The sequence below is a fragment of the Bombus terrestris genome, chromosome 7 (genome assembly GCF_910591885.1).
Source record: "Bombus terrestris chromosome 7, iyBomTerr1.2, whole genome shotgun sequence".
Taxonomy (NCBI): domain Eukaryota; kingdom Metazoa; phylum Arthropoda; class Insecta; order Hymenoptera; family Apidae; genus Bombus; species Bombus terrestris.
In genome coordinates, this window is record NC_063275.1 from 22,830,990 (window position 1) to 22,857,316 (window position 26,327).

At 34.9% G+C, this 26,327-nt stretch overlaps 1 protein-coding gene and 1 long non-coding RNA gene across 2 annotated transcripts in view; one reads left to right on the plus strand and one right to left on the minus strand.

Annotated features, from left to right (window-relative positions):
- LOC100643650 (titin) overlaps nucleotides 1-26,327 on the plus strand; it is a 230,450-nt gene that overhangs the window by 7,550 nt on the left and 196,573 nt on the right. The window contains exon 7 of the mRNA XM_048407033.1: nucleotides 4,806-5,003. Within this exon, the coding sequence (XP_048262990.1) occupies nucleotides 4,806-5,003 (198 nt within the window). The remainder of the gene's footprint in view (nucleotides 1-4,805; nucleotides 5,004-26,327) is intronic.
- Nucleotides 2,179-3,982, minus strand: LOC125385374. Its single transcript, XR_007224539.1, has 2 exons — nucleotides 3,485-3,982; nucleotides 2,179-3,374 (listed from the first exon to the last, which is right to left on the minus strand). It is a non-coding gene; the product is annotated as an uncharacterized LOC125385374 (long non-coding RNA).

Sequence of the window (26,327 nt, forward strand, 5' to 3'; positions counted from 1 at the left end):
GCAGTCAAAAATTATCTTCAAATACTTGTATATAAAACACGTTTTATAATTTACATATATAAAATAACAGAAACACTGGGTTGAACTGATTACCAACGATACAACAATAATTACCCAATGAAAACCTAACTCCTCCACCTTTAACCATTTAAGAAAATCAAAATTAGTGTATAGTTAAAATATGAACAAACATTTTCAGTCTAACGTGTGCATAACAGTTATAACATCCTTACCTTGTGTGCATGGCTCGCGTTTGTAAATAAAGCGTTACTCAACAGTCAGAAAAACTGGATTTTGTACCTTGAATGTAAAGAAAACTTGTCACATTTTCAACGGAAAAAAAATTATCGACAATTAGAACGAGCGATTCCTGTTATCGCGATGACACCCTTTTGAAAGTAGCGGGTCACGAGCTATCGGCATATCTCATCGCGTTTCGCGCGCGATCGGTAATATTCGGGCGCGTTCGGATGCACTCGACAACGCGCATGCGCGGTCAAATCACTTCAGCGGCATTCGAAACGGGACGATCGGTCAGTCTTGAGTCGACTGGCTTCTGCGACCGATCGACCGGTGATGTGACACCATTGTGACATGTGTCACGCGAGTGTTGTTGCTGCTGAGGTTTACGTTGTGGCTGTCATTGCTTGAACGTGGGTCGATTTAGGTGATTGCCCGATAATTAATTAGATAACGTAGTATAAGACGATCTTTACGAGATACATTTATAAATTCACTTTCGATCTCTCTAATCGAGAATGTTTCCCAGATTCCATTTTTTTTAATAATCCGATGAACTTTTATAGATATCAAATAGAATATCAAATAGAATATGAAATCGATTAATACTATTGCAATAAAAGATCGATAGTAGTCAAAGAAGAAAAGTTTTTCATTCAGGGAATACATAATTTAATTATCATTCGCACCACGAATCGTAGTATCAAGTTTCTCCGCAAACAAGTGGCACTCTTTTGAATGGACTCACCGATGCGCGACACGTAATCCCCGGTTACACTCGGCCAACTTTGACCAAAAACCCGTCCAATTTGTCACGTTTTTCTCTCGACCCCGATTTCATCTCGTCCTTGGGTATGCTGCTCACGAGCAGCTCTCGTCTCTCTTACCTTGAAAAGTGCCACTGAAATAGTCCGATCGTAATACTATCTTGCCGCGAGTAACAGTTCAAACCAACGGAGTAAGAACCTCTTACAAAATCATTTACATCGCCTCTACCATTTATCGTTATCTCAAAGAAAGCACGAGTATTGTGCTCTGGAAAGCGCCATCATCGAATTATATATACATATATATATATACATAAATGTATATTATACCTCATCCTCCATTTGTTGTCCACTAAATTATATTTAAAAAAGATAAAACGATATCGAAGAAACGTTAAACGAAAGTTTTCCCCTTTTCTTGTTAACGTCTTGGTTTCCAGTAGCAGCGATCGTCGGCGAACAGATAACGCGTAATTAGCCTGACATAATGCCACCGATAATACCATAATACCGGCGTGCATTGTTTCACGAGGATGGGCGGCGGACAAAGGGAACGCTTCCGGGCCGCGAGATCCGTGAACCGTGGAACACGCCGATTCCAGCGGACTGTACACGCGATCTCGCTTAATTTCTCGTCTCCTCTTTTTCCACGGGATCGTCTCCACGATTCCCGTGGGTCGCGCGGTGTGGCGAACCTCTCGTTCGGAGAACGCCACCAGTCAGTCCGGTTTTATCCTCCCATTCGTTCGTCCGTGTCGGTGACGTCATCTTACAAAGATACCTATAAAGTATAAACACACTGACGTTCGATCGAAAGGTGTATAGTAGACACACGCTTTTTAATTCAGATCCCTGCGTTTTAATTATACACCGGCAATTAGAGGCATGGTGAACAGACGCGTTCTCCGGTTGCTAGTTTCGATTAGATTTGGTCCTTTTTTTTTAAGGTGTTTGTCTGGCCTCTGTAATGATAGTGTTCTTCAGAGGATGAATTGTTCGATGCATTCGATCTGTTGGCTATTAGTAATCGATATATTTAAGTATTAGATCAGAATCGAAAGCGGATTGCAGCGGAGTGAATTGTTATCGGGATAGATATCGCGGGTGGCGTCCGGGTGCTAATTGTGTGTCTGGTGGTTTGTATGTCTCGTTTAAATCGATTGAAATTCGATGTAGATACTTTCTTCGTAATATAAATTTGATATATATTTCTTTCTTTTTTTTTTTTTTTTTTATTTGGTTGTTGAACATTTTGGAAGAAATTCGGGGCTCAATATTTTCAAGTAGTTGGTATATTGTATGTCTAAGTAGATTCCGATTAAATATAGATGTTACAGTTTCTTTGTGTATACGGAGTTGATGTGTGTTTTAACGTGGTTGTCGAATATTTGCAGGGAAATTTGAATGACAATGTTCTTAAGATTTTATTCTTCCATTGTGCAGTTCGAATGATGTCAATTGTAACAACTTGTTGAATAGTATGTTTGTCGAGTAGATTAAATTTGGATATACAGTAGATTATTTGTTCGTCATATGCCAACTTAACGGTATCTTTTAATTTGGTCATTGGACATTTTTGAAGGAACTGGATATTGAAATTCTTGAGATTTAATTTCTCCATTGAGAATTTCGAATAAGTGGGAATTCGAAGAAGCTGTTGAATATTAGGCATCTTCCAGTTGGAATTTCACTGTACCTTCGTGATACATGGAATTAATATTTTTTTAATTTGCTCAGTGGAGATTTTGGAAGGGATTTGAATACTAAAATTCTTTCATTGAATAGATAACAGAATAAAGTATCTTTGTTCGTGGAATTCTTTGCGCAACATAAGCTTTATTGGACTGGCTTCAACATCTAATGGTTGTACAAACAAAAACGCTACTCTTACAGTTATACAAGAAGTCAAACTGCAGTTATATATACACGAAATTTACAGTAGAAGCATGTACGTAGTCGAAGAACTACAAGCAAAAGCAATGATTTTAAAACGAGCTAGATAATCTTCCAATATTCTTAATTTCCAATTTGAAAATTTTCTTTCCATCTTTCGTCTGTAGATATAACTCGATGAAACTTTTGCACTGTAAAATAAAGAATTTTTTAAAACCTGAATTTCGTTCCGAAACTTTTTTTCGATATTTCATTCGTAAACGGAGCATTCACGATGTTTCAATATAATTAGCTCTGAATCATTATCTTTCTTCCGAGCACAAGCAATCGTTTCAAAGCAAAAGAACTGCAAGACGTTTAATTTCTATTTCAAAACTTCTTTTCTATCCTCCAACCGTAGATAAAATATTCATAACGTTCCAGTGCAATTACGTTTTTCTATGGACTTCCATTACTTTTCCCAGAAACTTGAATCTAAAACAACATCTACAGAACAATAAAATGGTTTATATGCTGCAAACCTCTTAGCTTCCATTCGAAAATTTCTTTTCGATGTTGCCACAGTGGATGAAAGTTTTACGTACGTTCCAGTACAATCACCTCTCCCTGTTGATCGTTATTTCGGTCGCAAACGCAAAGGACCGATCGCTCTCAGAGAATTTTTCTCAGGGAAGGAAGGAATAGAAGTTCTCGAAGCGACGATTCGGCACGCCTTGGTGTCCGTAGAATTCGCGTGTTTGGCGAATCGCCAAAAATAACGTTAATCAGTAGAAACGGCGATGGTAACTGGAGAACGTAACAGACGCGTTGACTTCGTTGCGATCTCGATGGAAGATGGAAGACAAGGAGCGACCGGCATCAAGTTTGACCCGCTCCGAAATATTTCCGCGTCATAATGCCGTTGTCATCTCATAGGAACGCGGAACGTTGATCAACGTCAGGATTAATTCACCAGTAGATAGACAAGAGCTATTAAAACCTTCGTTTCTTCTCCTTCGTGTGTTAAACGTTGGAAACAGGCCAATCGAATTCCGTATTTTCACTGAAATATAATTATGCTTGAATTCCTGCGTCACGAACTTTGATCTATCTTCCGGTAGAAAGTCGCAACTACGATTCGTGGGTGTATAATGTTAAACTAGTTTGTGTAATGTAATACGTAGAGAGTACTTTCGTTAAAAACAGAGAAATTGTAATTTTATTTCGTTTTGCTTCAAAGGTATTACGTATTAGTTTCGTTTCTTGGCGATTGGTATCCCTAGGCGTGTTATGACTAATGAGTATAGGAAAAAATAATATTTAGAAGCTGTTATACTTGATTTATCTGATCCGTGTTAATCGATTTCACGATACAATCTTTATCCCCATAGTGGAAATTATCACCTAGTATGGGTGTGACTATAGTGTACAAAATAATCACAGCTGGATTTGACGTAAACTCGGTATATTCGAACTTGTTATGTTTCAAATTTCCAAGCTTCCAGTCGAAGATTCGAAGGCCTGGAAATTGAAGGATTTCAAATTTGAAGGTTTAAAAGTTTGGAAATTTGGAAATTTGAGATTCTGAAAATTCGGAAAGATACAGAAATGGTAGATTTTCAATATTTTTGAATATTTTAAAAACGCCAAATCTTTCGATCTATTCAGTAACGTCGATTAACAATTGTTAACCATCTGTACGTGAAAATTCGAAATACCTGTAAAACGAAACAAGTTGAAGCATATCGCGGAACAATTTTACCATTGCTCCAACGTCAAATCCAGTCTCGAAGTGTTTTTCACGCGTTACCTTGCACTTGGTACGATTGAAGTAACGAGTAAAAAAAAGAACCACACGAACGATTCGGGACGATCGTCGAATCGATCCACGCCGATAGCTCGAACGATTCTGTTTTGCCGCGAAAGAGAAGAGTTACGAGAATGGTAGACGGACACGACTCGATGGAAACGACGGAGAATAGCGAGGTACCTCGTGAGAAGGAATCACGAACGATGGTGGAGAGCAACGAGGATGCACCGCAACAAACCACCAGTCCGACGACCACCATAAGCACCATAGCTGTGCAGAGCGGTGAAACGCGTCTGGTGATCGCTCTACTTCAAGTAAGGGGCATCGTACCTTATCGTAGACGACTAATGTATTAATGTCTCGCCTGTGTAGGCGGTGATCTTTTTTTATGAATCGATTTTCGCACTATGATGGGTTTAAATAGATATTTTTAAATTTAAATAATACGGAGGAGTGTTTTTATGGATTTTGTAGATTTTGTCTTTTTTAGATTCTCTAAATTTCAATTTTGGATATCTTAAGATTTATATAGTATAATGTAAAATCGTCTTTTATTATAAGGGATTAATTCTTACAGAATTTTTTAATCATTTTCTAATCATTCTTTAATCATTCTTTAATCATTTTTCATATTTTATAATTCAGATGGCTAATGTAATGGGAAATTTTGTTCTTGTTAGTTGATCAATTGTTATAGATTTAAGAATCGGTGAATGACTGTTGGTAGCTTTTATGTAGATTTATGTAAAACGTTTTATGTGCTTTTCCTTAGATTTGTTTGTACGTAGCTTGTTTTTTACTGTATTAATTAGTTAGGTGTTATTTTTTTACGTTATGGTGTGTAATTATATATATATACATATTTTTTATGAGATTGTGTAACGTTTGGGATTAAATACTTTTTGTTTGAGTTTTTTTTTTACGAAGAAGTTAGCAATTAACTGTTAATTATATACTCTGTAATATTGGGTTGAAGAAAGTTACTGAAACGTATTCAGAACTTGAGTTATATTTATCATCATTACGTGAGTCATCATCATTATATTGCCTATTATACATTTTTGAAAAATGCACGTAAGAGATCCTATCGTTCCCTTTATCTCAACTCTTAATTCCTTAATTATTAGATTCGTCGAATTCGCGTACAATTTTTAGATCGAGGCAAATTCTGTTTGAAGTATAAATAAAATATAACTACTTGAAATGATTAATCGTATCTCGATTAATCCATTACCGTTATTTTATTTATTTTTAGAATTTTATTTTTAAAATATACGTGGAAAGCAATTTTATTTGATGTTGTTTTAGTCGACGGATATCAAACAATTCACGATAGATAGTTTTACAATGTGATATCGTCTATCTCTAAAATGGTTTCCAATAATCTTTGAATAATAAACGCGCGTGAAGAAACTTGCACATCGAACACATTTGACATAATGAAAAATTATTCGAAAGAACCTAAACGAAAGATATATAAATAAATATAATAATATGATTATTTTATCTCTAATCAAATAACGAAATATAATTTGAAATTGTTCGAATGTGCTAGCTATCTACGAATCAAACAAAATACTCCAATATTATTGAAACAAATTATTTTCCAAATATTTTATTTAATTAAAACCCCAAACTTTGGCAATTACATATAATTAGTCTCTGTTTGTGCTTGAATAGATAATTAATCTGAATGTCAGATGAATCAAACATCGCCCTCCAATCTCATCATCTCTATATCTCTCGTGCAAGCGATTAAACGCACAAAATCTATTTTAATTCTGTTCTTAGCTCTGAGATTATTACCGTTAAGTGTTCTATTCGAGTGTTCTTCAGATACATCTTATCTTCATCGATGCGTATCGTACTTCAAGTCACTTCGAATCAATCGAATTGCCATTTTACCTACCTCGTTCAATATCAAGTTACAGAAAATCTTGCGACAATTTTGAGAACCGATATATGTATTAGGTTGTCCGAAAAGTTTCTTTCGTTTCATAAGATGATAATAGATGAACAACAATTTCTGTTTTATATTATTTTATCGAATCGGGTATGATCCATTTTATTATCATTACGTTCGTGCATAATTATTAATTAATTAATAATAAATTTAATTTAATTAATAATAAAAGAAAAAACATTGTACGTCTATTATTTCCTTATAAGACGAAAGGAACTTTTCGGACAACCTAATGATAAATATAATCGAATGAGACTATCACAAAGATGATAAACGACTCTCAACATTAAATCGATCGTTTCTTGGGCTATCAAACGAACGAGGTAGAAACCAAATCGATCAGTTCCATCGAGTATGATGATTTGATTGCTAAAAATATTCCATATAAATACTATTTTAAATACCGATGCTTATCAAACGCTTATTAATACTTATTTGTATAATAATCGTGACGGTAATCGGGTTGCGAACGCTGTACCACAAAATCGCCAGATTAGGAGCGAATAATTTTAACCCTTTCATAATGAAGCCTAACAGAGACTGGGAGAAAGCGTCACATATAATACGATGAAAGCCTTAAGAGTCATCATACACAGCACAGTTACTGATATTTATTTTTCATAAAACCTTGGAAGTACATTACACGCATATTATATCGATAACAAGAAACGACGAGGCAATGATTATTTCCTACACCGTCCATTCCGAATTTTTCACTGTTTCATTTTTAATCAAAGGATCAAGAACCATTTTCATAATTTTACTGCACCCTGAAAGTACCAAGTCCACGATAATTATACTGAATAACAAGTATTAGGTTGTCCGGAAAGTGTCTTTCTTTCGCAAACGTGTTGTTGCAACAATGCATCTTCGTCCAAACGTGAAACCAAGTCTGTGAAATGTCGCGAAGAAAACAAAATGGATCGTACGTAATTCAATAAAAAACCTCATAAAATCCTCATAAAACGAAAGAAACTTTTCGGACAACCTAATACGTTGGCGTAACGCAAGAGTCAGCCAGAGCCAGCAGAAATCATCGAGTTCCATCAGCGTCGCGTTCGGACGCCATTTTCACCGTTGACCACGCGAAAGACAGCATATATCAGCGTCATGGCCGACAAAGGAGCATGCAAACGTCTTGATATATGTTTTAGGAAGCGTTCGAAAGCCGGTCGATCGCGTATATTCAGGTAGAAGCTGAGTGGCTGGCCGCGTACCCGGTCACACGCGTCCATAATCTATGGTGTTGGATTATTTCGGGAGTCGCCTCGAGTCCATAGCTATTTCCGAGTCCTCTCGAAACCGTGAGCGTTTTAGGTATCCCATCGAGCAAAACGAGCTCTCGGAAACTCCGCGAAGGATAAATTTAACCGCTACAACGGGTTCCTTCCCTTGGAGAAATCGCGCCGCCATCAACGAGGGCCAAACCGTCTCGTCTTCGTTACGCCACCAAAAATAATTGTACGAGACGTGGTACGATCGTGTACCATGACTATGTACATGGCAGAGACGTAAACGCGAGGTACACGAAAGGATTCGTATGGAGAAAACGCACTTGTTGCACGCGATTATGTAATTCTCTCGGGGGATACGATCTTGTACGGTACTTGTTGCTCGAGATATTTATAGACGCAGGTACTTTTCTAGAGGCGAGTTATCGACGTGTCAGAAATGGATAGCAATTTTTCACTTTGCGGGATTTTATATGGGATTTTACGGATAGTACGAAGAGTCGACGAGGAAATGAAAAGAATTGAGAAAAATGAAATTGTCGCGACTTGAAACACAAACTTTGTACATCCTCCCATCCGATGTACATAATGTGTAGTTATATACGCGTATAATTTGATATTTTCTCTGTTGTATAATGGATTCCTTAATTCTTTCGAAAACTTTCAACGTTCGCAAATTTTCACTATAGTTCGAACTTTGGTCGCTTCTCTTTGGTTCGAGAAATTCTGTGAATTTGTTTCTGCAGTACATCAGCCAATATTTGATATTCTTCGTAGTGGATTTTTTCATCTTCTCGAGAATTGTAAATATTTATCATTTTACAATGATCATTTCGTCGTTAAGGAAATATGACACGTATCGTTGTCTCCAGAATTCCAGAATTCCCTATTGAATTTTTCTTCATTGCAGTCTATAGTTTGATATAGTCTGTCTTAAACTCTAACACACACACAATGTTGAAATCTCGATTTCGATTATTTATATGCGTTGATAAGGCTTGAAAAAGTATGGTTGGATTTAGTGACTCGAGGAAAGTGAGGTTTATCTCTGCGTGACCTATAACTGGAACCGGTCCAACACATTTTTTTCGTGGATTCGTTGAATAAGGTCATCGTAGGTTTTCATTTGGTTTCTTCCATGTTACCCTTAAGAGGCAATTCCAATCGCAAGACCCTATTCCAGAAAAATTTGTCTCATTATTTCAGTATAGTGAATTATTGCAAATATCATAATCCGAAGCATTCGTCTTAACCTTTTATTTTCAACGTTTTTTCTTTTTTTAAAATTTTCCAATTACATATTTGGAATGAAACATATCCTATATCGAAAGCGCGTATATATTTTTGTTTTAACACGAACTTCTCTTGACATTAATTCGTTAATTTATGAAGAAAATTCCGTTTTGTCAGCATCTGCTAAATATTCGTCAGAAGTTTGATTAAATTCCTCGTTTAGTAAAAATTTCCTTACGGTAAAGAAATTTTCTAAATCGTGCGAATAAATAGAAATGAGAAACGGAGAAATTCGATGAGTGTAATAGACGAGACGATTAATTGTACATATTTTAACTTGTCAGTTTTTTATCTTCACTGGAGAATAACTTTCTCTTTATCAACCTCTCTATCTTCTCTTATTTTTCTACACGATAGAATGATTCGTTATTAATTACATTTATCCCTATGATAAATGAACCTCGCACACGTCAAATCGATCAACTGCACTGCAGATAATTATTTGATTACCGAAAATTTAAACATTAATCATACACTTCAGTATTAATATCAAGAATTTTTCAAAAAGTGTCTTCTTCGCTGTCGTTTACGTAAAATTTTTGACCCGTCCGTGAACATCTGAGATTGCAAACTGGTGAATATTTAACGTAATGCAAATACTCGTAAATACTTATTTTTCCTTGCTTTCCAATGGCTGTCTAAAACACGTGCAATTAGCGTCAAACAATTTAGCAATTTGTTTGGTGGCGATGATTCGCAGCCTCGCGGCTCATGAAGATATTATCTCACGACGCAAGGATAAAGGTTCGCATTATCTAACAAACGCACCTCGTAACAGACGACAGACTTTCCTCCCCTTTTCTTCTTTTCACTTTTTTTTCCTTTTTATTTCTTTTTCTCCGCCCTTTCTCCGCCTCCATGTTTTATACACGTCACACGATCTTATCATGAAAACACACGATAACACCTATACAACTGGTTCGTTCCATTACATCACGGTATTACCGGTTACAGTTACATCACGGCGTTATCGATTACACGCCTCTCGGGATATACATTTGCATTTCGAGGCAGAATCGTTACCCTCGCGTTGAAATAATGACTCATTGTTTCAACGACGATCGCTAATGCAGACGTGGTTTCTGCTGTACATCACGAGGAAGTTAATTAACGCGCTAGGTAATTTACAAATTACCAGATAATTTTAGAGAGCAATTAGCTGGTCGCTGTTTAACCCTTGTCTGTTTCTTGTGTCAATTTCACGCGTCGAAATAAATGTATTTACAAAGCTGTACGTGTATAGTATATCTTTTCTTTTTTTTTTTTTTTTGTGAATATTTATACCTTTTATACGTTTATTTATATGTATTATAATCACACATAATTATTATATTTTTAATTTATATATGTTATATAGTAACACAGCAATTTGATATCTATCATGTGATAAATCGGTAGAAAAATTATAGAATCTGTAGTGTCAAGTGTGAAAAATGTGAATGTATCAGACAATTTTTCATATCCACGTGCGATAATCTAAATTTTAATATAATTTAATCTATCTTTTTGTTTATGCATATAAAGTTATGTGTGCGTACATATATATCTGAAATGAAATATTGAACAATTTTCAATGAACGAATTTACAAATTCAATTATTTATTTTTCCAATGTATTCACTTTTTGCATCTGTATCAATTTGACATTATTTACCATTTATTTGACATGATTTAACGTTATGTATACGTACATATATATCTCAAATAAAATATTGAATAGTTTTCAACGAACGAATTTACAAATTCAATTATTTATTTTTCCACTGTACTCACTTTTTGCATCTGTATCAATTTGACATTATTTACCATTTATTTGACATGATTTAACATTATATATGCGTACAAATATATCCTAAATAAAATATTGAACAATTTTCAATGAACGAATTTACAAATTCAATTATTTATTTTTCCAATGTATTCACTTTTTGCATCTGTATCAATTTGACATTATTTACCATTTATTTGACATGATTTAACGTTATGTGTACGTACATATATATCTCAAATAAAATATTGAATAGTTTTCAACGAACGAATTTACAAATTCAATTATTTATTTTTCAAATGTACTCACTTTTTGCATCTGTATCAATTTGACATTATTTACCATTTATTTGACATGATTTAACATTATGTGTACGTACATATATATCTCAAATAAAATATTGAACAGTTTTCAACGAACGAATTTACAAATTCAATTATTTATTTTTCAAATGTACTCACTTTTTGCAGCCGTATCAATTTGACATTATTTACCATTTATTTGACATGATTTAACATTATATATGCGTACAAATATATCCTAAATAAAATATTGAACAGTTTTCATCGAACGAATTTACAAATTCAATTATTTATTTTTCCAATGTACTCACTTTTTGCATCTGTATCAATTTGACATTATTTACCATTTATTTGACATGATTTAACATTATGTGTACGTACATATATATCTCAAATAAAATATTGAACAGTTTTCAACGAACGAATTTACAAATTCAATTATTTATTTTTCAAATGTACTCACTTTTTGCATCTGTATCAATTTGACATTATTTACCATTTATTTGCCTAATATTTATTTGGCATGATTTAACGTTATGTGTGCGTACATATATATCTCAAATAAAATATTGAAACTTTTTGCATCCGTATCAATGTGACAGTAAGAACGAAACTAAATTGGAGAAACGACATGTAGATGAAGTTTAAGTAGGTATACGCTTATTGTAATTTTGAAGAGGCAACAGGCGGGATTGTATGTATCTATTAATAACACGATAACGTAACAATGACTTACAACGCGTCATAAAATCAGTCTGGTAATTGTAGTTACTTCATTTATCAACTGATATCGTGACGTATCTGTTTCGACGCAAATCAGCGTTAATTTACAACTTCCTTCCGTCAAATACATTAATCTAAAACAATGCCGAAACGCAAACACTTATGGGATAACAATAGATAAATATCTCCAACTCGTTTCTCAAAGATACGATTTTTATGGCTAGCTATTTCTAATAAACTTCTATCAGGTCACATTTTGTTAATTAAAACAATTTTTCCCATATGAGAAGATTAGAAATTTGCTATGAAAACAAACTTTCTACTTAGAATTGATAAACTTTTACTTGTCTTCAAAAGATAAATCGAAAATACTCGTTGCTATGCTCGCGTTATTTTTTGGCAACAAGATAACTCTCGATTGTAATGAAAAGTCGTCGAAAATGAATCTTATAAGAATAATAAAATTACTTATCCAGTGAAAACTATTCGGAATTATTCGTATTCTTCAGTTATCTCAATCAAAAAGCTTAATTTCTTTTTTTGTTCAGTCATCTTACAGTCGCTCAATCAGATCTTTCAAAGATTTATTTAGAACCATTGAAGTTTCGCGATAAAAGCTTTGCAAAAGAAAAATGAAGATCTTCATTCCAGACAGTACAAACATTGTTCGATGTTCATCTAACGCAAACGTTCCACGTAAATTTGTTTTCTCGAATAAATTTATTATTTCCATAAAACCTGGTGTCCAATGAATTTCCACGAAGCTTCGTTTTATCGCATCGTTAATTCCGTCGATGCACGTTGTCGCATTCGCCGGACGAAAAGGACGCACAGACAGGTAGGCAGACGCACAAAGGTTAGTACGCGCGTTGGTCGATCCAAGAGGATCTACCGTGGCATGGATCTGCTGTACGTTCTCGTGTAATCTAACAAACCGGTATTATAGGAGACGGCGGGCGTGATCCTTCCTCCTCGCCTCTACCTATATCGTACCTACGACCTTACGACACTGACTCCTGCCTCCGAAGGGACCGAAGAAAAAAAGAAAAAGGGAAATAAGGTGGACGGCCCAAAGACGGGACCCCATGGTGGCGGTACAGTCATCTTCAAGTACCGCCTTCGATCCGGCTCTCAGATAGAACGCGGGTTTTCAAGCTCGTGCTGCTGAGAGAACGTTGCTCCTTTGTCTCTTTTCGATGTTAATTCGTCCCTTCTAACCTGATCGTCGACGTTCAATTTATTTCATTGTAAATCTCCTTCCCTTCGATGGACATTTTCAGGGTTTTGGAACATTTGCGAATGAAGATTTCCTTTGTTGCAAGTTGCTCGAGTTTTAGATTTGCTTCGTGTTGGCAAGATGTATAAAATCGATGTTCGATGTATTGCATTAGCTTGTTCCAAAAGTGTGTTTCGTTTAGTGATATTTTTCGTTTTATATTATTTTATTGAATTAAATACGATTCATTTTGTAGTAATGGAACGGGGTAGATGGGAAGATCGTATGTGCAGTAATTGAAGATTATTTTCATCTTTTCATGGTTACTGTTTATTGACGAGTTTTAACGTTTTGTCTATTGCTTTTATCTTCAACATCCATAATGCTGTTTCTTTGTTTCAAGATTGCTTCACAGACTTGATGCATCATATTCGCGAATTGTGGTTTATGGTCGTACGATTTCAAGTTGGGCAGATACTTCAAGTAGTGGTTTCTTGTTTCAAGGTTCGCTTATCCTTGAGTGCGTTTGATTTAGATTAATGGATGGATTCTTAGCGACGACGAAACGTCGTCTGGATCACTTGGTTCGAAAAATGGATAGCCGGGCTTGTCACATTCTTCTCGAGAAATAGTTATTGTTATATGTTAATAGTTATTGATCTTCCATAACTTCTCCGTTCCTCGAGAATGCATTAAAATCATTTCATATTGAACCAATATCTCTTATCGAACAATCATTTATTTCAATTTACAAGTTCAATAACTCGGTATTATAAAATTCACACGCTGTAAATTGACATACAAAAATCTTGAAAAATGTACAGATCTGTGTTGTTAATATAAAGAATTTGTTTCACAACTTTCCTATTTTTCGACGATAGTAAGATGCTTTATCACCATTTAAAAAAAATGCTTCAAGATTAAAACGAGCAACCCAAATAACCCAAAGAAAAATCTTTTCAGTGGCTCCGGTCGATTTAACGAACAAGCTTAAACTCAATCAAGGACGAACCAATTCAATAAGACAATTAAAGAATCCTACGTCCAAAATCATTCTCCGTTCACCTTAGGAGAGTCGAGGAATTCGATTTATCTGTGTCAGAAATCCTCGAGCAGACACGTTCGATTTCCGGGTCGCTTTTTATTCCGAGAATTTTTAACTTGCGCTAGAATCACGTGCACGTCGATGATCAGACGTTTGCAAAATAAACACATTGGCACATACTCTGACGTTATTTCAGAGCAATACGTATTGTTTGAGAACATTGCGTCGCGTGATAAACGAACAATGCACAGTCCCGCGTAGAAATAAACGTATTTATCGGAAAATTTTCTCAGTTCTGAGATGATTAATGAACACTATCATCGCGCATATCTGTGTAAAACAGTGATTTTCAACCGAGTGTACCGCGAAAATTTTCAAAACACGCAATAATTCGAAAGCGAGTATTTAGTCAACATTTTTGTGTCATCTATTAACACAAGAAGTATCACACCAGTGAAATTGGCAGGTTTTACAATTTTATTTTAAAATTCCTACTTCGTGTTATATTTTTTCCGCAATGATGTAATGACTTTTGCAATGATAACTAAAAGAATAATATGATGAATTTTATTTTGTTTTCTATGTATTCAAACTAAAATTAATTTTGTATCAAGGCTATTTATACCAGTACCAGTCACAATGACCGGTACTTGCCAAAGTGTAAGAGTCCTGCAATCTGTTTATCGAATTCCAATTAACCAGTTTCCTCGTTTTCTACAACTTCCCACACGTTTTTCAAATTTTTACCGCGCATCATTCGATATGGTGATATCAGTTATTAGGAAAATTCCAGATCGATCGCTAGATGCTAACACTAGAAATACCACACCAGTCAAAATGACTAATTCTACAATTTTATAAATGTGTTAATCATCTTTTAGGGATCATGGTCCCAGGTGGATTAACAATACCAAAAATGTAAGAAAATAATAAATCAATAAATATAAAAATATTCTATTATTACGTATTTTTTAAAGACCAGTCATTGTGGCTGGTTTTGGTAGAAATAGCTTCGTTTCTAGTGTTAAGTCTTCCATTGTTTCTAGTGTGTCGCAGAATTCAGCAATTAATTTATTATAAGATATTACGCGATGAAAAAAAGAAAAGAAAAAAACGTTGAAAGTCGCTGGTGTAAAATACGCGTAGAAAGACGAAAGAAGAAATCTGGTTGTGAGATTGATTCCAATTTACATTTCGTTTCGAATTAACGTGAACAATTTGATCACGCGCAACGGTGAATCGAATGCCAGCGCAAGTGATTACGGAAGAGTCGCATCGATAAAAAGAGCGCGAACGTGAATCGAAATTACGCAGGCTCGCGCTCAGAAACAGGCTCGTCCTAATTTTTGACCGCCGAATATGGCTGCGCTCCAGCCTAACTGGTTACTGTCCCATCGTTCTTCTCGAGGGACACGCGCGCGATATACGCGGTCTGCACGCGTGACTTTACGAGACCGCGTGCAATCAGACTCGCTACGGGCCTCACTTTCACTCTACTCGCCGTGGAATTCGTTTTCATTGTCATCAGCGTCGCCGTCGCGAACGTATGCACGGTTTCGACGCGCTCGATCTCACCGCGAAATTCGCGGGTTCAAGGTTGAATGGGTCATGCAGGTGTTCGCCTGCCGAGTTCTTTCTTGTGGATTCTATCGTTTCGAAAATTACAGAAGCAACGGGAATTTTGTTAATTTTAATTGAACGATGGATTTGCGAAACTTCTTGCTATGCGCCGATGTTAATAAGCCAAGAATTCGGAGAACTCGTATTCGATCAAATACCTCAACATTTCGAAGTATCATCCTTTTAGTTTCACGATCGAGCTGCTCGGTAGCGGTAGCGTTGGTCAACTTCGTTTCAACTGCACCGAGATGCAGCGAAAAATGATGGGATATTTTAAATTTGCCTTGGGATATACAATATGTACAGTAAATGAACTCCGTGCAAGTGAGTTATTTATTTCTTGAGAATGGAACATTAATCGTGTACTTACGTAATGGAATTAAGAAATTGTCCAGAATCGCAGTTAACCGCTTTAGATCCTCAGTGAGAGTCAATTAATCAAGTTGTAACTTTATTCTGTACAGCGATACATTTCATGACTCGAGGAAATATAATGAATATTTTATGACACTAAACATAGAACAAGCGCGTTGCGAGAAGTAGCAAGAGTTTTTCTTTAATAAACTTGGAATAAAACGTTTCCATAGACTGAAAAATTCCTTTGCAAAAGCTGTGTCGTTAATGCGAAATTAATATAAAATTGAATAACGTTTAATTGATTTTAACAAGGAATTGCGATTGGACAAAGATCTTATACCGGTTGTATAATTATTATACTAACAGTAAGATAAAGGCACTTTGATTTTTATCTTTGAATTAAAATTTTATCTTGTTTCGTGTGTCATCTTAATTTAGTTGTACCGGTTGGAGATAAATATCTTCGTGTCTTTTAATTTGGTATTTAATACATCCTGCTAACGAGTAACATGATAACGCTATTACTAGTTTCACGATTGATTTACGAAGTATAAATTCAGGTAATGTAATCTTACGAGCTATTCCAAGTATAAATTACATTTACTTGTTTTTCACTCACGATAAATTAAAGGCAAGATGGATCAGGAGACATGATTGCAACATTAAGTCTTATGGAATAACCTTGGCCTGTGTCTACGATTAATCTTTGAACCATACAAGTTATAAAAACTTTCGCGTGTCTATAAACAACGAAACATAATATCATAAACAACGTCGAAGGGAAGAAAAGAAAGAAAATTTTCTTATACCTGTCCGAAGATGACAAGCCATAATTTTCTTCTTCTGTTTGAATTACGACACGAGGAAAAGGAAACGAGCTATGCTCCTTTGTACGGTCTACTAATCCTCATTAAGATTTTTAATATGGAAAAATTTCTTGTTTCGCTACAAAATTCGCGTTTTCTTTTCATTTCGATGTAAAGAAGATAAAATGAAGACTTCGAACAAGCCACATTTTCGTCAAAATTGAATAAAGTATGGTCCTACGGATCTTGTCGATCGTTTCGATGCGGATCGCAGATATTTTATAGGAAGGCGATGTAATGTCGAACGCAAGAATCGAGTTAGGCGTTCAAAATTTATGGAACAGTGTAAAAATCGCTTTTCCCCAAAGTACTCTGGATGTACTTTAGATCCTCATTCGAGGTTTCCATTTAATTACGAAAGTATGTTAATTTCGTTGCTAATCGCCTAACGTTACGTACCAAGTGTAAAGTCCGTATCTGATAAAGACGAAAGGAGAAAAGAAAATGAAAACGCAACATGACACGAAACAAAGTTAGTGGACACTTCACGGCGTTAAGTGGCTCCCAGCGGGTTTGCCGCGGAATTCTTTTCGTTAGGTTCTTCGCACGATTCGAATGCACCGATATTAAAACTCGTTTCGCGATAGTATCTTTGCAGGATATCTCGATCGGGCGGCTCGTCGTGTCCGCTGCCATGCCAACGCCTTTAAGAGAAATTGCGCTGGTTTGTCGAAGAGTTGGTCCGCGCTAGGAGTCTGTCGAGGACTGCCTTCTCTCCTTGCGTTTCTCTCTTGAGATCTCTCTCCTATACAGGGTGTGCCAGCATATTCGTGTCCACACAATTAGCGATAAAGAGATTCTACAAGTAAAAAGAAATCGAAAATGTAGAATACCACTTTTTCGTATCACGCTCCGTTTTCGAGAAAATCGAGTTCGAAAAGCGCAAACTTGAACTTGGCTAATTTCCCACGAGACAGAAGTAAATCATCGAGCGGAGGTTATTCTACACGTGACAGTAGATCGAATATGTGGAATGAAATTTGCTCATAGGGCGCTTTGTTCTTTTCTCTAACCGAGGAAAATAAATGTGAAAATTTATCATACGCGTGCACGAGATTCTTAAACGCGTTTGGACTTTATTTTCTTGAAAACGACACCTTAAATCGACAAATTTTATTCCACATTTTTGATTCATTTTCGCATTTAGAATAACCAGCTATCGATCGTTTAATCGTATCCAGTCGGTAGTTGGCCAAGTTTAAATATACTCGACAAACGTGAAACTCGATTTTCTCGAAAAAAAAAAACGCCATATGATCTGTACTATACTTTTGATTTTTTTTCACGTGTGTAAAATCGCCTTCTTGCTGACTTCAGCATGATCACTGGGACACACTGTATACGTCACGTATTTCGCTCGAACATCGCAGTCCACGTCGTGTACGCGACGAGATTCGACAAAGATGAAAAATGGTATAGGTTTTCTACGATTCTCGCTTCGTTTTACGGATTGTCGGGGATCTCGTTGGGGAAAAATCGACTCGCCAGACATCACTTTCGAAAGATCGTTCGATGCTTCGAGCTCTTCTGTTCTGAGAAAACGTCGTCACGGTGATGGATTAGGATCGTTTGAGTGGCCGATAAGGATACCTCGGATTATTCCTAGCGACTCCAGTAATTTGTTTCGTGTTAAGTCTCTTGCGTTAGGAGAATCGTTCTTCCGTGATGGATGTTACACCAGAGGGATGCGTCTGTGGTCGGTGTTATTGAGCAATCGGGAATTATGGGCGTTTAGCGGGTTGAATCGATTAACCGATCGTGTGCGGGTTCGTTGACAGAGACGAACGTCGTTTGGTCGTCAATTATTCTTACGTTACATTCGTTAACACTAGGTTTACTTATGTACCTATCTCTACGAGCACCAGTTAGATTGACGGGTAAACGAAAATACACATTTTCTTTAAAAAATCGATTTATACAAATTAAGTCTGAATTGAAGAGTATTAGGCTTCGCGTTTAAATAAATTATTATTAAGTAAAATGTCTTTTCTTTATTATCGTGGAAATGATAAAAATAGTATTAACACTAGAACTACCAATAGATAACACGAAGATATTTCTACCAAAACCAGCCAAAATGACTGGTCTTTAAAAAATACGTAATAATAGAATATTTGTATATTCATTGATTTATTACTTTCTTACAGAAGCAATTCTATATTACGTAGTACATTTTTGGTATTGTTAATCCATCTGGAACCATGATCCCTAAATTCATTGAATTACATATAATTTTCCTATATGATTTTATTAGTCTTGTTATCCTAATCTATTTCTTTTCGATTTATAAAAAGCTTCAACTACCTCAGATCCTTTTATTACCATCGGTATACTCATATAATATTACATACGATATTATGTTATAATATAATCTTCCATTAGTGCGATCCGATTAAAAGTACGAAATAGATAATATAATTTCACCTTTCAATTTTATACCACTTTATCCGTGTGCAATACCTAAAAATACAAAACAGATAATACGATTTTATCTTGTGAATTTCATGCTTTATTCCTGTAACAAAATTAACTTTGACACCCTCGGCTCGAAACGCTCTAGTTCCCTTTAATTATTCGTTGTTTGTGTATACCTTATGAATTCGTGGCAGAGACGAGATAAAGAAAAGAGCGATAAAAAAAGAAAGGAAAAAAGAAAAATGGGCGGAAGAAATATCGTCGTTGACGGATGGCGGTATAGTAAGAGATGAGATCGGCCCAGACGAAACTTTGGCAGGCTGCCAAAGATGAAAATGGAAGCATATCTCGTCTTTCTGCGGCCGAACTGCCGGGTCGACGAACCCAGCCACACCGATCTCTCTAGTTTCTACGCCACCTTTCTCTCTCTCTTTCTCCATTTTCACAAGGGGTTAAGTCTTCTATCCTCTCTCCCTTTCTCTCTCTCTCCTTCTCTCTCTTCTCGATTTTGCCCGCGAGCTCGCATTTAGATTTAGAAGCATCCCCGGCCGCTCCGGAAATCCGTCGTCGCTTTCATTCCGACTGCTTCTTCACAAATGCCGCTTCAATGATTTATTCACGCCGTCAATGATCCATATTGTCGACGAACGAAATTGCTCGAACAATACGACAAGTGTGAGGCTGTATTTTGACAGCTCAAATTTTGGTTATTAGCAGCGGCTGGAAATTTCGGATCACTTTTCCAGCTGTATCTATATTGAATCACCTGTTTATCGTGTTATTAATTTGATGTTAACGCTGGTACGAATATGATAATGAATAATTTCATTTTCTTTACTTTGATAAACGTTTGATGAAGTTTGAGGAGGTGACAGGATTCTATGCTGACTCCAAGCTTTTATCGAAATTCCTGGGTTCTATGGAATTTCTAGTAATTGAATAGGAAGCTTTTTTATACGCAACTCTTTTCTACTACAATTTTTTTTATTTTTATACACAACAAAGATCGAGGAATTTCTAGTAATTGAATAGGAAGCTTTTTATACGCAACTCTTTTCCATTACAAATTTTTTTTATTTTTATACACAACGGAAATCGAGGATCTGTTTTTATTTTATAATTAGAATAACGTGAACTTTGAAATTGGTAATTATTCTTGGTGATTATTTGCCTTTTCGCTTTTACGGTTCGTTTTTTTACTAGAAAGACGGAAAATGTAAATACGTTGTGTAAGCTTCCACTGATCAAACTCGTTTTCGTGAAAGATGATCAACGAAGAAATTGTAGAATATGATAGAATTCTTCCTCGTTACGAAATAAAATAAAAATTCCTTTCCATGGAAATTAACTCGAAATGATAGATCATCTGATAAATTCAGATAAATCCTGATAAATCCAGGAGAAAAGTTAATAAAATTCTTCAAATGAGAAATTATCTATATGGAATGTCGTTTCACATTTAACGCGATAAAAAGACATACGTAGCCGATATTGAACTTTCTCGATACAAATTGCAAACTTACATACTTGCACATCAAATATTCCACTTATTACTTTTTACCCATTCAGAAAGTAGTAACAATGGTGACCGAAAGTTAACAGCGCGTGCGGTTTCAATCTTTGCTTTTTATCATTCTACAATGGAATTCGCAATATTTCTAGCGGTATTGTTGTATCTAATTTCAAAGCGAGAAAGATGAAGTATAATTACGGGCGTGTACCGTAAACGTAATTGAGGTTCTACTAGTGTTGGTTAATAAACACAAGAGACAGTATCGTAAATCCTTTTGTATCTGTGTCCTCGACCGCATAACACGTTTTTCGTTCGTATATCGATAGATCTATCCTTTGCTTCTGTTTAAACTATTCTGTTCAACACTGTATTTAATTGAAATTAATTCTAGATTATTATTGTGTTCAGTTTAATCGTGATCTATCGTGTTATACTAATCGAGATTGCTATGTATAATTAAAATGGAAATATGGATATAACGCATAATTAGAGAGAAGTAGGGTTAACATTAACAAAATTTTTCCCCATAAGTTTAAACACTTTCATTTCTATCGACGCAAATGGTGCGTCATGGTGCGTTTGAATTATCCAATTGCAAGTAACGGTGGTGATGCGATTGTTGTAAATAAATAACTTAGAAAGGCAAAACAGTAATGAACGGTATATTGGAACAAACATTACGCCTTAATATAATAAATTTTATTATAAAAAAAGGGGGAGTTTTAGAAATCGAGTACTTTCTCATCTGACACGTCCACATTTTAATTAATAATTTCATGCTAATTTAAGTAAATCACGTTATATTTAAATATGAGAAGAAATTAAGTTTTCCATCGTTTTTGTGCATAAAAAGAGATTACTAGAATAAAAAACTTTTTCCGATTTAATAAATAAAAAAGAAAGATACCGTAACGATGCATATAAATTGTTAATTGATCGCTGGTATCTGAATGATACGAAACATTCAATGGATGTACATAAAAAATGTATATAAGATAGGATATTAAATTTTATTGATTCGAAATTGTATTGATACGAAACTAAAAAATATATTCTTCAGTGAAGAGAAAAGAAGGAATCTGCGAACTATGATGTTACATAAATCTTCGATCACTGAAAATACTATTAACAGAAACAATTTCCACTTTGTAAAATGCAACAATGTGGAAACCTTACGCATGTCATTGATTCAAAGTTCCGGAACCCAGGGAATCGCAGGGAAACGGAAAAATGAACATAATTGACGATGGAAAAATTCGTAAATTTCAAAATCTCTGCGTTTTGAAACATAATCCCCAGGGATGAAGACGATGTAACGCTTGAACTTGAGCAAGAAAAAGATCTGCACGTGGGCGGCGCGGCTAGAATTCTTCTGAGAGAGCGGCGATCGCGCGTAAACGAAGGATTTAGAGTGACGCGGCGACGATTCGCTACAAATAAACCGCTGGCACAGACACTGATATGATGTCACCACCGAACGAGTACCAATGTCGTTTGCGCGTAATAAAATTTCGCGCCTAGACTCGTGTAGATCGCTGATATGTACCTAGCAGGCTCTGTTTGCTGGAATCTTCTATTGCTTCATCACGAACAAACGCCTCGTTGAAATGTACGTTTCAATCGTTGAACGCAGCATGTGGCTTTAACGATACGTATTTTACAATTACAACTTCAATAAAATTAAAAATAATTTATTTTGAAAATATTTGAGAAATAGAGGATTCTTCATGTGATAAAGCAAGAATTGTTTATTTTGAAAATATTCTTATGAACAACTTTCTGTACATTTGTAGAAGCTCAAGTGGCAGTTTTTTATATCTATATACCGGATGGTCTAAAAATCTTCACGATTTTTCAGGCACTCCCGATAGCCGGATAGGAAAAAAAGAAAAGGTTTCGAACAAATGTTAAGCAACTTTCAACCGTCTACACATCGTGGTATTAAGAATTTCAAAAAAAAGTTTAGCTTCGAGAAAGAGTTAAGATCTCCTTTATTTTTTAAAATGGAATACGTTTCTTTTTCTATACACCATTCGATGCATTTTTTAATTCTCTAGAAAAAGTATCCAGATATCTGGATCGAAAATTGATTAATTTAAGAGACAACGTTAATTTTGTAACACTTATGATTAATGAAAGACAAGGAAAACATAAAAACAGAAAAATTCTATGTCGTCCTTGTTTTTTCGTAGGAAACTTTACATCATCAAAGCTAAAATAACCTTTAAATTAATCATTTTTTCCATGTATATATATATATATTTTTTTTTAAATATAGAATACATGTATATATTTTTTATATGCATGTACAATAGTTTTTGAATTGTTTTAATTCATAGACTATACACATTTTATTTGCGTTTTATTATATTCTTATTCGTATCTTCACAGGACATATTACGAAAAATGGGATAATAGTAAATATTTATTTAAGTTTGTAATTTCTTCAGGAAGATATGTATTTTGCTTAGGTTAGGTGCTGTGCATGCACATTTGTAAAAGTGTTGCGTATTCTATACGACAGGCAGTTTCCTTTCATATTTTAACATATGCATGCATTGATGAACTTTAGTCATAGAGCTATGTAAATAACGTACATATGTAATGTAGGTAATTCTTCCACGCACAACGTTACCTGTTTTCAAGTAATTACATCTTTGACCAACATGAACGTGCGACTGTAATTCTTTCCGTTTCGTAATTTCCTTCGTTGATCATCATTAAATTACAGGAGTACATTTAATGGAAAGTTGTAAGTATAAAGATGTATAGAATGCGTATAACGTGCAAAAATATATAAAATACCTGAAGATATTCATTGTGATATTTAGTAGATGAAATTAATATACATGTATCTCATTTATATTCTATTCCTTCGGTTATATCATATATTTACAATATTCTCAATTATTCTTTAATAATATAATATTGTAATTATAAATGTAATTAAAGAAACAGGACAATTTGAAATTATATTTATATGTCTTAGATATACTAAATGTAAAATTGGTTTTACTAGAATAGAGATTTACACGAACCCATTATCTATCGATAACACAAAGACGCGATTTAAATACAACATTAAATACAACTTTGAAATATAATTCTCGCAAAAGTATAATCTTTTATCTCCATAAAATTTGCCAATCGTCAATCGTAATATCGTAACACAGAATGATATTACGATATCAAAAAACGAAGCCCGAAACTGTGGCAGCGTTTCTTCATTTTTAACAATTTCTGTTCAACACGAGTCTCGAAGTTTATTTTTCGTTGTCTATTTTTAATGCACCTATTATTTGTCAATATCGCAAACCGGCAACTTTTTTTTTTTTAAATCTAAATTTTACATTCAACGATGAAATGTCATCGTTTATTCCAGCCGGTTTGTCAGTGCGTCATCATCGAATTAGAACTGTCTCCATTCGTTGATATATGTTCGACGTGCCGAGAAAGTGTTACGATTACCGATCGTTTGTTCGATCGGTGATCCATTCGATTTGCACGTCGATCGATCCTACGTAACGCGTTCACGTAAATCTGTGTGATTAATCTGAAGTGAATGATTGTAGTACTCACGTGATCTATAATAGCTCATTTTCATAAGATTACGATTCGAAAGACGCACAGAAGTGGCGAAACGCTAGTGGGATGTAATTTACAGATTTGAAATTCGTATTTTCCTATGCTGATTGATTGATTGATTGATTGATTGATTGATTGATTGATTGATTGATTGATGATGTATGACTCCTCTACTAATGACTTAGACTACCGGGATTTTTAATTCGCACATTTGTATAGATAGGTTATCGTTAAAATTACATAGAATAGTTTTAAATTGATTTGCACAGATTAAAGGAATTAAAATAAATAGGAAAATGTAAAAAAGTTCGAAATGTCTAATGTATTTCCTATGGAAAATTCATTGGGAATATTATTATCTGTGTAATAGAGTATATTACTTTCAGCAGTAGAATCATTCCATTTTAATATTAAAGAAAAGTTTCAGGATAATACCAAGAAGCTAAAAAATCCTAATTATGAAATTTCTAGAGTTTCATATCGTAAACAAAGAAAGAAGAACCTGGTAGGCTCTTCCATCATATTTTCACTTGTCAGAATAAAATAGGACGTACCTTCTATTTCCATAAATAGACCCATTTGCATATGGACAGATATATGTTAGAACGAAGAACCTCAGTCATTGAGATAACGAAGTCGTATAATTTCTTTCACGAGACGAGAATTATCGCCTAACTTTTCCCTCTGAATATTTTCAAAAATATCTCGTCCCCCTTATACCAACGTTATACATGCGACTTAATGGATTGTGTAGTAGCAACTCACACTCGAGTATAAAATAATCAGATAATTTTAGAAATGATAAATCAAGTTTATAATACAATCTACGTTGATGTGCTACCTACATTTGTTATATTATATTCTAATTCAATATTATTTTACAATTTACAATATATACTATATTATAATTAAATGGTTAAAAAGAGAACAAAAGGGAAAGATAAACATTCAGTGCACTTCTCTATGCAAAAATGAGAATTTTTATAATCTTGGCATAAAGAAGACGATAGATGTAGATAGCTTTAAAACGTTAGATAGCCAATCGGTGTTTATATCGATTTTCTTAGAGTTAACGCTATTTAGAAATATATATCGGAGTAATCAACACGATCAATTTACAATTTTACATAAAAATTTGTTACATTTACCACGATGCGTTTTTGGAGATTTAAATAACTCAAAGTTTTCGTTTACTTTTTACTGTGATTTTTCTGGTATGTAAAATAGGTAAAATTTCATAGAAATTTAAACAATCTGCAGAAGATTCTCTTCTCATACATTCTCCATTTTAATTTGCTTCGCAGAGTCGTTAGAAATTCTAACGTTAATTACGCCGTTGCTCGGTATTTTCATTATCTGTTCGTTCGTTAATCCATCGTTGCGTTTACGTGCATACAAACATTGTTGGCTATTTTCACAATCGCACGCGGAAATTTACGATCCTTGGAGATTCAGCAGAGAAGATCGATTTTACCGTGCATGCTGGCTTGTTCTGGCAGCGAAAAAATTGGGTCGATGGTATTTCAGATTATTGTATAAACAAACGTGGCCGAAATGCTTTCTCAATGCTCGTTTACGTTTCGTCTCGAAAACGACTTGAAATAGATTCAGAGAACAAAAGGAAGATTCTCTGGTCTGTTGATATACGTCACGCGAATTGTTTTACGATTCTCTTCGCACTTTCTCGCAAGTTAATTTAGTGCAGATCGTTTACTATTACGCAATAAATTTGTATCTTCAT